Here is a 13524-nt window from a genome sequence, read left to right on the forward strand (position 1 = left end):
TTACATGTGCATATGTAAAACTTAACACATAGATCACATATGGAAATATTTTTATTCAACCAAGAGATGGACATTTTTCTTAAATGCAAAGGCTTTACAAATAACAACCTAAAGGAACTGTTTCCTATGCAGCACCGCCCTTAAAGCTGAGCCGAGTCTGGTACACTGGATAGAACCATGCTGAAAAAGTCCTTTTCTTCACCCTGAATTTTAGTTTATCAGAGCAGATGAGACCATTTTCTGTTGTGGAACTCTACAGATACAAAGACATTTCTCATTTCCATGCCATGCTCCCAGGTTTATGACATGAAGATTAGCATTGTAGCTCATGTGGTATGCATGAGCAGAGAACAATAAAGTCCCCAAACTCTCCATTATTAACTGTCAGTAGTATATTACTGTTTTAGCACCCCTTCAGCGTCCAGGCAGTTTCCAAATTAGTGCGTTTTACAGATAAGTATTAAGTATTGTCCATGTTTCCAATCAGTGTATGCATCTCTATTAATCAGAAACAAATAGCCAAACTGACAAACATCCATGCACCATCTCACATTCCCCCCTCGAGTTTCACTTGCACACACTTTGAGGCAGAGACCACATTTCCATCTGGCCTCTGCACAAACCTCAGGCAATGCAGCCATAATCCTGCTCTGGGATTTCTGGCTCCTACTGGAGTACTAATAAGCTTCCTGAAGCAGAATAACATCTGTAATATTCTCTGTACCATCCCACTTGTAAGAGCTAGGCATCCAGGAAAAGACTAAAGTCTAATTTCAAATCCAGAAGCCTACACTAAGGAATATCACATGCTCAGGTTTCTTTTGGTGGCACTTGTATCCTACATACCTTTCACTCCAGGTGCCACACTGTGGAGCAAAAATCCTGCAATGAGATTATTCCCTGTGGCTGGGGTAAATCCTCAACACACTCAGCAACCACTGAAGCCACAGCAACAGCTTGTAAATACATTGCAGGGACAGTGTCTAATCCTAGAGTTTTCAAATACCAACAGGCAAAGGACTGGCTTTTCAGTTGCAAGTAATTGAAGATAATTTTCCTTAATGCTCTTAAACAAGTTTAAAATAAATGTGATGAGACAGTGTCTTGCCTGAATACAAGCTGCTCCCATATAAACAGTTGTTCCAATCGGCTCCCAATAGATTAAGGATTTTCTGAGTGTCCTTTCATTTGGAATTAGACACCCCACTGAATTCCAGTAGCAAAGGCTTTGTGCCATCTGTGGGCTCCAAGCCCATTAATTAGACCTAAGCTGTCAACACAGGCATGTATTCTGCAAAAGGAGGAAATGAGATGGGGATGAGGAGTCACATTTTGTCCTCTCTAGCCCCTCCTATCTAGCTGCTTCCACGGAGGTGAGCAACAAGTTGGACAACACAGTGCAAATTCCTTCTGTATTCTCTTCCATCCACACAGTCAGAGTGTGTTAGCTCTGACACACAGGCAGGGATTAAAACCTCCAATCAAACATCTACCACAACTGCTATTTGAACACTTCTGTCAGCTGTGTCCAGGAAACCCACCCTCAGCCTGGGTGAGCTGCTTGCCAACACAGTCCCCCTGCACCACCTTGGACACACAGTCCATCTTATCCCTGTCTGGTTTATTCCAGCTGGCCAGTTTGTAAAGCAGGGGATTGCTTTGCAGGATAACCAATCCAGGGCTCAACACAAGAACCATCCTCAGATGTCCTTACCTATAGGGTGCTCAAGAGTAAATTAATGGACTGGCTAAGAAAGAGAGAGAACAGTTTTGTTTCAGTCTTTCTCATAAATATCTTCATTGTTTTACAGTTAGAAGAGAGTTGCAATTTCACACACAAAGAGAGAACAACAGAATTTATTCAGTGTGGTTCAAATCACACTCATGTAAAGAAAGAGACAAGCACAATGCTATCTTCCACCTCTCCTTCAGGAATGTCAAAAAGGGAGCCAATTCTCATCTTGACTTGACATGGCCACCCAAGGAGCTGAAAAGATGAAAAGACACCACCCTCTCAGTGCATTTAAGTTGGCTAAAAAGTGTGATGATTGACCTTCTTCTAATTTGAAGGTGGAGCCCACTCTGTGATGGGTTTTCAGCTATCTGTAGGTGAGAGAAGTTTTTCGAAGTTGCTCAAATTCTGGAGAACTCCCATAAAGAAAAAATGTGTTTTTCATTAACTAGATTATAAGCATTCTGAGACTGTAGACAAAAGTTGGAGGCACAAAACCAAAGTAAAACAGGACTTGACTGGAAGCTTCAGGTAATATCTATAACTTACTATTTAAAATAATTCATTGTCTTTCCTTTCTGTCTTTCCAGAAACTTGCCAGTGTCTGTGTCAAATACATTACCTAGATATGCTGAGAATAAATGAAACAAATTTTGACTTAGATTTAAAATAGCAACTCCTTCTCACCTAAACAGAAAATATAACAAAATGAGAGGCAGAGAGACCAAAAAGTTGACCACAGAGTTTTTCAACTAGAAATGCTACTCTCGGTTTTAAATATAAAGATTTTAAAGGAGATAAAGAATGGGGGGAAAAATTGCTGCATGAGAGGTTATAATAAATTGCCATAAGCCCAATTATTCAGTGTTACAATTGAAACTACCGGGCAGGTTTTGCATTGTGATCTTTCCAGGATTTAGTTTTCAAAGACTAGCTACAAAATTCTCAAAAAACAACAAAGCAGGCAGTCCTGCTAGCATGAGGAAGAACTGCTGAGCAGACCCAGTCTCAGGGTCTCTAGCTGGTCAGAGTGACTCCAAGATACATTAGAAAGTCTCTTTTCCCAGCCCAGCGATCGAAGGAGGAGTCAGAGCTCTTAATTTCTCGGTCTCAGTTGTTTATTGTTTCTTATCTATAAAATTCTTTCTCTTGGCCTGTCAAGGCCTGCTCAGCAGGACAGCCAGAGGCACTCTGCCCGCCCCCAGGGTCGTGTTATCTTTTTATACTAAAACCAACTACATGTACACTATTTACAATTACTTCCCAATACCTGTCACCTATGTTAGACAGTGAGCTTCTACTCTAAACCAATCCAAAAGTGCCACCATCACAGCAGAAGATAGAGGCCAAGAAGAAGAAGGAGAAAGGCTGGACATGCCCAGATTCCTCCATCTTGCTCCCTGAACCCCCATTCAAAACACTCTAAAAATCTATTTTTCACCTCGTGGTAAATTCACTATCATTTTACTTAAACTGTCGTGGCTTGCAGAACCTCATATAAGGTTGGTAATTTGCTCCATGGGTCGAGATCAAAGGCACAGGGCTCTTGGGCTCTGTGCCAGGGTCTCTGAGCCCCCTGGCAGGGGTCTTGTCAATCCAGGACAGCCAGAGGGATGTCCTGAATTCCAACAACCCAGCAGCCCTGCCACTGCGGCCTGAAGGGCAGCTCAGCCCTCGGGCCATGTGCGAAGAGCTGCTCTTCATGCCTGGATCTCACTCCAGACTTTCACTGGGCTGCTACAGGGGCACAGATATGTGGGACAGCATTAGCCACACCAGGCCCTGGAGGAGACAGGATTTGTGGTGAGGCCTCTAATCCCCAGCAAACAATACTGATTAAAAGCATCATAACATCGAGATCAATCTTTTAAGGCAGTGAGCTAAGAGTCTTGAAGCTACATGTGAGTGGGAAGGTAAGCTGCCCTGGAAAATTGTTTCCTTCATTCCATGGCTGCAGTAATAAATAACTTGTATTTTTAAGTCAGTTGACCTCTCAACTACCTCACAATTTTCCTCCAAAGAATTCAAATGTTATAAAAAGAATGAAGGCTTATGAAAAGAGAAGCTCCCTGCTACAAGGGCTGTGAGCAGGTCCAGCTGACTACAGGAAAAGGAACAGTTGTGCTGAAGTCATGTAACTGACTGACACAATAAACCAGAATTCAAACCAAGAATGCAAATCACACAGCTTGGTTGCAGTTTGTCTCCAAAATACATCTTGCATGGATATACTACATTTTCCATGTACTTTATCCTAAAAAACCTCACAAGTTAGAAGTCACTTAACTCATCACTGAGATAATCATCCTCAATGTGAAAGAAGGGCTAGGAAAAAAATTAAAAGATGGACAATTTTGGTCCATGCCCTTGTTCAAGGTTCTACTGACCCAAGTGTCACAGGCCCTTGAAGTAAGCAATGTCTTAACCTTTAAAGGCCATGCTGGGTTTCAAAGGATGCTTCAGAAGGCCAGACATGTAATAAGACAATTCCAATGGAACTGTCTACCAGCATATCTGCTTCAAAAGCAGAAAAGCCCAGCCCCTGGGAGTTTATCTACATCAAATACAGTGTCTATGCTGAAGTAATACTCAAAACTAATAGCAAATATCCTGAAAACCTTAAGATAATTTTGTTTCAACCCAAAAATTTCCTCATAGGCTGACATAAGCTCTTTTCAGTCCCACTAATCTACAGAAATGAGTGAAAAACAGTTTATTTGAAGCTTCCTTTCCTAAAGGCATAGTTACTGTTTTCAAAACCTCCAGCTAAGATCTATGATGTGATTAGATGACCTTTCTCTTGCTCTGAAATTCTCCAGTCTTGGTAGGATACTGCATCCTTGTGGCTCAGGCTGCACCACTGGGGATGCATTTATCTCTCAAGGAGAGAGAATTAGCCTCTTACACTCAGTCTGTGCTCAGGGATTTCTGAGGTTAACAGAGGGGGCACCACATGACAGCACCGAGCACCCTGTAGGGGGTAGGGTGGCTTTCTGGCCATTTGTGTATGTGGGCAGTGCTGGAGCTTAATCCCAATTAAATCTCATTAGTGCTTCTTAAGAGTTGAATCGTCTGTGGTAGCTAGGAGCACTGAATCAGGCTAAATATTCTATTTTGAGGCAAAGTGAGACCAACTCCCCATCCTCTCTAACAATTTCTGCACAACTGAACAGTTTAATTGCAGAGGGGTTTGATGAAGAATGCAGTCACAGGGACAGACACCTCCTAAGAGGTCATTGCTGCAAAGGCTTTGTTAGTATTTGTTAAACAAATTAATACACACATGCAGAGAAATCACTCATCTATTGCTGGAATGCTGCTGTGTATGGCCTGGTACACAAGGCCTGCAACCCTTAAACAATATACAAAACAAACAAGGGATGTTTAAATTGAGAAAAGATTTGAATGCAAATTAGTTAATTCACATCAAAGATTTTAGATTTGAACACTCACATACTAAACTCTAGCACTAAATTATTCTCACCAACAATAATTCAGTAAAAACTAAGGAGTGTCCTTGATGGGAAAAAGCAAGTTTCTTAGAAGCATGTGCCAGTATCTAAAAATTCAAATGTAGAGGAGATGGACCTTTTACAAATAAACTTCAGAAACTCATTGCTGAGTATGAGGTACTGAGTATGTAATATGTGCCAGGGATGCAGGAGAAACAGGGAAAAAAGGCTCTCAGACAGATTCTTTATTTAAACCAGTACCTGTTTTTTTGCCAGGTACTTTTCATGACTTTTGGCTCTTTGCTTTCATCATCATTAGGAAGATCTGAATAACTTGTAACATTATGACTTCAGTGTCAAATTGAAACTTTACTCTTAACTATGTTCATTTGAAAGTTTACTCTTGATGATGTTCATGTGCAGAAAATAACACCATTATTTCTAATACTTCAGCACACAGATTTTAAGGGACCAAAGAAAGGGGGAACTGAGCAGGCATAGTGCTATGCCCAATCTAGGGATCACATTCATGCATAGAATTTAATTCCCTAGAAACAGGAATTCTTTCCAAAGTTCAAAAATGTCCATGTGTCTCATCAGCTACAGCTCACTGCAATATCATCTATTTCCTTTAAAAGGAAATAGTCTTTAAAAGCTATCCTTAGATGTTTGGCTTATCTGAAGCTCTGGATGACAAGAACAGCTCTGGCAGAGAGACTAGCTGATCTACTCGTGTGAAAAGGTCAGTGCCCACAAAGAAAATAAAAAAAAAAAGTAAAAAGTACTCACAACATACACTGATAGTTTAAGACAGAAGTTCACAGTAGGGTAAAATTGTAAAGAGAATTTAGGAAGGTAGCCACCAGAGTAATTACATCTCAGAGGTGGCAAAGAAGCATATTACCCTGAGCCGTGGTGATAAAATCCAGCAGCCCAATTAAGAGGCATGGGATAGCATGGCTTGTCCTGCTTACCCATCTTGTAATCCTCACATTGTTTCTGTTTTACATGCTAATTCAACTACTACAATCCTCTACCAGCAACTTACCCAACAGAAAATGGACAAATTCACTGAATTGTGCATGTAAGGTAACTGGTCACAAAAGACTTGGTCTGAGTGGGTGTTCCCGTTTTTTCCATAATAAATTTTATTTATCTATTGCTCAGGCTACCATTTCCCTGTCAGCAATAAGGAACATCATACCAGACACTAACATGTACAGCCCATTCACTGTCCGAAATCACACTATTAGATTTCCACAACATTTTTTTTTGCAGAATCTCCAGCTGCCATTGGACACACTTTGTGTTTGTCCCAACAGTCTAGCAATGAAACAACCACCATTACATTTACATGACTCTTCCATCAGCAGCCACATCGTTACACCATTTAAAAGGACACCACTCAAAAACACTCTAAGACCCTACAGTACCCAGTCTGTAAAAAATTTATGACTGATTTCCACTCCCACATTCCAAAAAATGAAATACAAAGAGCCAATGGCAGCAACCTCCTTACATAGCTACACGAGATACACAGACAGGGCAGTACAGAGACAATCATAATCCAGGATTCGTCTCAAAAGAGTGAAAATAGCATCATCTGCTACTGCAAAACTCTGTTGTGACTGTAGAAATAAAGCAGCACTTCAGAAATTTGTCTTGTAGATTGCAAGTGTAGAAAAACAAATACAACCCACCCCATTCCAAGCTGCTTCCTGTGAATACCACAGTAATAAAATGACCACCAATAATCATATCATTAATTAGACTTTCATATATTGAAGTGTGATACTGCTGGTTTAGAAAATACTGGTTTTTCTCTGGATCCCTGTATTTTGTTGGACTTTGATATTTTTTAATGGTTTATTATGTATTTATCATATTCTTCATCTCATAGCTTTTTAAGGCTCAAAAAATCCAGATGTTGTAGGCAGAAAAAAAAAAAAGGCAAAAAAAAAACCGCTGTTAAGCTTACAGCAATAGGACAGAAGCACTTCCTTAAAGCCCATGACAGGAATGTTCTTCTGTCAGTCTCTGATACTTAGAAAGGCTTTTTCCAGCTAGCAAAAGTAAGTAAAGCTATAGGAGCTACAGACAGATAATTATATTCCCACCTGTTTCCTTCTAAGGTAGACACAGATAGAACAGACAATCAGCACATGCAAACCTTTTCTTATTTTCAAGCTCTTACATCACAATTCAATCTGCCTTTCCTTCCAATGTAGTGGCATGGTACTGCTGGCAGTACAGCAAAACCAAGGGAAGAATAGACTGGATTAGAACCATCCTTTCCAGAGAAAGTATATATTGATATTGAAGTCTTTTCTTACTTCAACATATACAGAATAAAAAAAAAATTCTAGCAATACACACTGAGATTGAAAAATCAGCACATTCTCTGTATGTTTATATTTCTTTCCTTCTGGGGTCAGTTGATTTCCTAGTGACCCAGAGTAGCTAGTCTCTGAGTGTTAAACAGTGACTATACTTTTTCCTAGGATTATTTTGTTGACAGTGGACTGTGGCTATCTGGACGGCTACTAAAAACTTTGCACATAATTCAGTAACACTGAATTCAGACATCATCAAACCTGCTTCATCACTCCACTCTTCAGCTGGACAAAGGAGAGAAAATGTAACAAAAGGCTCATGGGTTGAGATAAGGACAGTGAGAGATCACTCACCACATTCTGTCAAGACAGGCTCAGCTTGGGGATATTCCTTGAATTTGTTACCAATCAAATCTGAGCAGGACATGGAAAAATGAAACCAAATCATGAAACACCTTCCCCTCACTCCTCCCTTCTTCTCAGGCTTAACTTCACTCCTGATTTTCTCTAACTCCTCACCTACAGTGGTGCAGGGGAATGGGGGAGTGGGATTGTGGTCAGTTCATCACTGCAGTCTCTGCCACTACTTCTCCCTCAGGGGGAGGACTCCTCACACTCTTTCTCTGCTCTGGTGTGAGGCCTCTCCCATAGGAAACAGTTCTTTCCTAACTTCTCCAATATCAGTCTTTTCCATGGGCTGCAGTTCTTCACAGGCTGCTCCAGCGTGGGTTCCTCCCATGGGGACCAAGTCCTTCAGGAACAGATTCCCATGGGGTCACAAGTCCTGCCAGCAAACCTGCTCCTCTCTCAGTGTGGGCTCCTCTCTCTGTGGAGCCACAGCTCCTGCCAAATGCCTGCTCCAGTGTGGGCTTCCCACGGGGTCCCAGCCTCCTATGGGCATCCCCCTACCCTGGCACGGGGTCCTGCATGGGCTGCAGGTGGATCTCTGCAGTTCCATTGACCACCATGATCTGCACCACAGGCTGCAGGGGAGCCCCTGCTCTGGCATCTGCAGCACCTCCTCCTCCTCCTTCACTCACTTTGGTGTCTGCAAAGCTGTTTCTCTCTTTTATCTTCACTCTTCTCTTTCAACTGCAATTGCTGCTGGGCAACTTTTTCCTTCTCAAATATTTTACCCCAGAGGTGAAACCACTTTTGCTGATGGGATTGGCCTTGACCAGCAGAGCCGGTTGTCCTTGGCTCTGTTGGTATAGGAGAAGCTTCTGGCAGCTTCTCAGAGAAGCCACCCTTGTAGCCCCCTGCTACCAAAGTTTTGCCACACAAACCCAATACACAGCACAAGAACTCTCATGACCTCAGGTGCCTTCTCAGGACATCATTAGACACCACCCAACACTCCTGGAGCAGCAGCTGCTGCTGACAGAATGAAAATGATAAGTTGCTTGAACCAGACCTTGTGTGACTTGCTGCTCATTAGTCACCTCTATCATTTTCAGAGATCTTTTTTGAAAAATTTTAACTTAAAAGCACAAGCACTAATGGTAATCACAGCCTCTCTGCTCAAGAAAACCTTGTGGATAGTGAAAGCTGTTAAATCCAGTAAGGAAACAGATGGACTAGGTGGATTTTTGGTTCAGCCTAGGATTATTAAGACCTAAATATACTTTTGCAACCTAATTTACAGATTTCTTTCTTCTTTATTATCACTCACACCTTTGCTTAGTTGGTATTGCCCTAATGTACCCCTACCACGGATAACTGAGAATGACTGCAGTTAAAGCCTACGGTATGTATGGATCACTTGGAACAAACAAAGAATGGTTGAGTCCTCCTGGGTGGAAATAAGAAACTGGCAAAGCCTGTCAAACCATCAGCATCATCAGTGTCAACATCCCTTGCAAGCTGGGCACAATTTGTATTTGAATGAGGCTGTAAAACCCCATATAATTCCACCTTGTTCTCCAAATACATTACTTATGCTTATTTTTATGCACTCACTAAGCAACTCATGGTTGTCAGTGTTCTTCACTTGTCTAAGTAAATAAACTCTCACCACTGAGAGTTTCTCTATAGGCAATCAAATCTCATCAAACATGACTCTGAACACCCTTCCTTCTACTCTGACAGCAGCTCTGTCATTTTGCCAGTTTTGTACAGACACATTAAGATAACTACAAATTGTTTGTATGCTATGACACAAAGAGCAGAAAGTGCTGCATGACAGTGATCCCCATTCCAATGCAGTCACACAGAAGGGTTCGAAACACATCAGGTTACTGTAATATTTCATCAAGTGAAAGAAGATATTTGCGGGAATATGGCAAGCTCTGCAGAGAAAGCTGTGCCACACCAACTTCCATATCTTAAAAGAAAGGTTGCTTGTCCATTATAGTACAGCCTGACACACAGAGATTGCACACTCTGTACAACCAGCCATAGTCAAAAGTCACATGGCTGAAGTGCCAGTGTCTAAGACAACTTTTCAGATTAGCCCCTCAAAGACTTCTGCTGGCACTTTAAGAACACTAAATAAACCAAACAAACTCTGTCATTTTGGCTATTCTGTATGTAGCACTTATTTTTCTTAGCATTTAAACTGTTCTGAGAAAGGATTATTTTAGTAAACAATGCAGTTTCAGGGAGCAAGAGTTCTTATGATATTTGAGTGTAGACAGATAGTGGTGGGGTTTTAGCCCAGAACAGCTCTCATAAGCAAGATTATCACAGAAAAGTTTTGCCAGTAATAATGTATTTCTTATGGCCTGGTATGTATTATGTTTAAAAGTTTGAGATATTGTTTAATAAGTGAATGTTCTTTATCAATTACCCATGAGATGTACTTACCTCTGAGCCTGAAATACTTGAGATGGTTGGCAATAGCCTGCTCAACAGATTCATCAGGGCAGATCTTAACTCCGCTGGGAAAGAGAATGGATCGCTTCCTCCGTAGCTGCACGTGCCTGTGGAACTGCTCAGCATCCATGATGCCATGAGGCTTTTCCAAGCCAGGAGGCAGAGAGGGCTTTGCCAACTGCCAGTCACTGAGCTGAGGGGCTGGTGAAACATCTTTAGCCTGTCCTCCTCCTGCAGCTGTGAAATTAAAATCGCACAAATTTCTCAGATGAGATAATGATGCAACCATCCCTATCTTCATGCCACTTCTGTGTCTCTGAAGGAGATTGCTGTGCTTTTTCCTGTTAACAGAACCTGTCCCTGACTGTGATGTTATAAAGAACCTTAAGCTCTTTACAATATCCCATCAAATGGTAAAATAGCATAAGTCTCTAGCCCTTTGAATTCTAATGCCTTGCGTTTAACTTTCCGTCTGCCATTAGGCTTAAGGCAATGGAACTATATTTGTGAACAAACACCTATTTGGAAGCTTTCAGGGCTTTTCAGAATTAAAAGAAACAATTGAGAAATAATCCTACTCCCTACTTTCTTTCCATAACAGATTTGTCTACCTTGCAAAAAGAAGGCTGCTTGAATTGACACTTAAACTTCATCAGCAGAGACAGGTCTCCACTCTATTACAGAAGGGGGTGAAAAAGAGGAATAAAAGGCCTCATGAGCTTCATGTTGGGGTTTTTTTGGTGGTCTTTTTTTTTTTTGTTTTAGGGGTTTTTTTTGTGTGCATGTGTGTTTTGTTTTTAATTCCCTCTTACATTAGATGTTCCACATCATTCCAGAGGAAACATGAGGAAACAGCTGAGGTAAGAACATGTATATTGAGATTTAGTCTGACAGTCTAATTTTCCATCCTTTAAAGTCAATTGATATGAAATTATTTAACTCAAGTTCTTTCATTTTTTTCCTGGAAAACATGCCTGAAAAACAATCACAACCAATCATTTATTAGAGAAAGAATAATAATAACTCTATGGCATTTGTCATCCAATAGATTATGGGTTTATTCTGCAGCTTCATAGTCAGTAGACCTTTGACTTTTATGACTGAAAGATGAAAGGCATGGTTATTTTTATGGTGTATTAATAATCCCCTCTGTTGCAGAAGATCACCAGATGGTAGAGCAGAGGCAGAACATCAAAAAAGGTCTCTAAGGCAAACCACCAATCTTTACACAAACTGACACGTGTTCAGTGCCCATATGTAGAAAATTAAACCTACTTTTTAAGATTTAACACAAAATTAATAAAGGAAAAGGAAAAGTGAAAAAATTACCAGCATTTAACATCTCAAAGTTGAAAAAAATTGCCTCTGATAGCTAATTCTACGCTCAAGGCAAGACAAATGTGCAGTTATACCACCTGGAAATCAGTCTAAGTATTCCATATTTACACTGCTATCACAGCACAGATTTGACCAAACATTTCTCTGTATTAGCCCCCTTTGTTACAATTAAATCAGACAAGTATTTCTAATTCTATCCACTGCCATAGCTAATTTTGTAAACAAGAACATAAGAAAGATGTCTGCATTACCTGCAACTGTTTGAAAACCTGTGTTAATCATTCCCGGAAGGCAAAGAAAGATTTTCCACATGAAGCCAAACATACTTATTTGTGTAATTAAAAAAAAAATAAAAGCAAAATAATCCCAATTCCTTTTAGCAAAAGAGCTGTTGTCTTTACCGTAGCCTTGACCCAACCAAGAGCATTGCACTTCTTGAAAACGTCTTGATGTCACATATCGTTATCTTTGGAGAAAGCATTAGGTAAAAAAAGTCAACCAATACATCCTGGTTCTGCTCTTTTCAAAGACACTTTTCTGCTTTAGTGAAGAAACAAGAAAAGGTGATTGAAGTAGACTCCTTGGAGCTAGCAGATGGACTGACACAATTTTTTAATTTTAATCTGGCCAGCTAAGCTCTTTACCAGGGCTTGTCATACCATTAACAGACAGTCCAAACAAGGACAGCACCTTTCACATTTAATTAACCACGCTTTTTCATTGGCCTTTCAATTTCTGCTCTTTTTTAAAATCCTGCTGGCCACAAAACATCATGGGGAGCACACTAATCTCCAGTAGAAAGTCTCATGTGTTTTGTCTTCTGCTTGTACAAATATAGACACATATATAAATACATGACTGGTTAAGCACCATTGTATATGTAAACACTGAGCTACCTCTCTGTGGGACTGTTTCCTCTGGTTACAGGGCTGCTGTCGAGTCTGTGCTGAAGGAGAAAGTCTTGTGCTGTTCCACCACTATCCCCTGCACCCCAAAAGCAGGGCTTCCTCCAAACATAAAGCCAGGGCAAGTCATGACTCTTTCATTTCTGTTCAGGTATTACCTGACATGAGCAGCAGCAAGAAGTGATTACAGATAGCTGATCAGCAAAGGAAACCACAGAAAGGACAGAGCACAGGAAAGCAGCAGCACTCTCAGTTCCCGTCCAGGGTCAGCTCACTGTAGAAACGTGTATGGAAGCTGCCCTGCAATGGCAGACTGCATTCAGACCCCCAGGAAATCTCCTTCAGGGCTGTCTTCTGCATGGTGTTACTCAGGAGTTCCTAGTTACTGTGTTCAGATCACTCTGAACAAACTCCAGGTTTGGCTATAGTGACTATTTTTGGTAGTGGTTTTGTATAAGTATTTCAAAGCTGGATTCCCAGGTGTCTGCCTGCAAAGCTTTTACACAGAGCTCCTTAGGCAGTACAACACTCACTTCTCTCTTCTAGCTGCTCTACTGAACTGCCAGCAATTCACATATCAGGAATTATCAGCAGTATTACACATATAACACTCACAGGAGTCAAATAAAATTACCTTTGTTTTTAGGCTCTGTCTCTGACATCTAACAGACTCTAGCTGATATTTTTCAAAACAACATACTTTCTTTGGTTCTCCCCTCTCCACCCCAAAATTATTAAATTACACTTAAAGTTTAACCACTGAGCTGCTTGAACACCCCCAGTTTTCTTAGAATCAGACATTTTGGATCCATCAAACCATCACTGCAGACCTAGTCTGGCTCTACCAAGTTCATCATGATGCTGGCAGCACTATGCTGGAGCTATACATGGAACAGCAGAGACAACACTGCACTGGTGCCCAGACACTGTTCCACAGTCCTATTCAGCAT

At 40.9% G+C, this 13524-nt stretch overlaps 1 protein-coding gene across 1 annotated transcript in view; it reads right to left on the reverse strand.

The window, feature by feature from the left end:
* Positions 1-11993, reverse strand: part of IMPG2 (interphotoreceptor matrix proteoglycan 2) — a 53131-nt gene extending 41138 nt beyond the window's left edge. Inside the window, exons 1-2 of the mRNA XM_059466687.1 lie at positions 11914-11993; positions 10323-10576 (exon numbers count right to left, since the gene is read on the reverse strand). Coding sequence (XP_059322670.1) covers positions 10323-10576; positions 11914-11993 — 334 coding nt within the window. The remainder of the gene's footprint in view (positions 1-10322; positions 10577-11913) is intronic.
* Between the last annotated feature and the right edge of the window lie 1531 nt (positions 11994-13524).

This window comes from Ammospiza nelsoni, chromosome 2 (assembly GCF_027579445.1).
Source record: "Ammospiza nelsoni isolate bAmmNel1 chromosome 2, bAmmNel1.pri, whole genome shotgun sequence".
NCBI lineage: Eukaryota > Metazoa > Chordata > Aves > Passeriformes > Passerellidae > Ammospiza > Ammospiza nelsoni.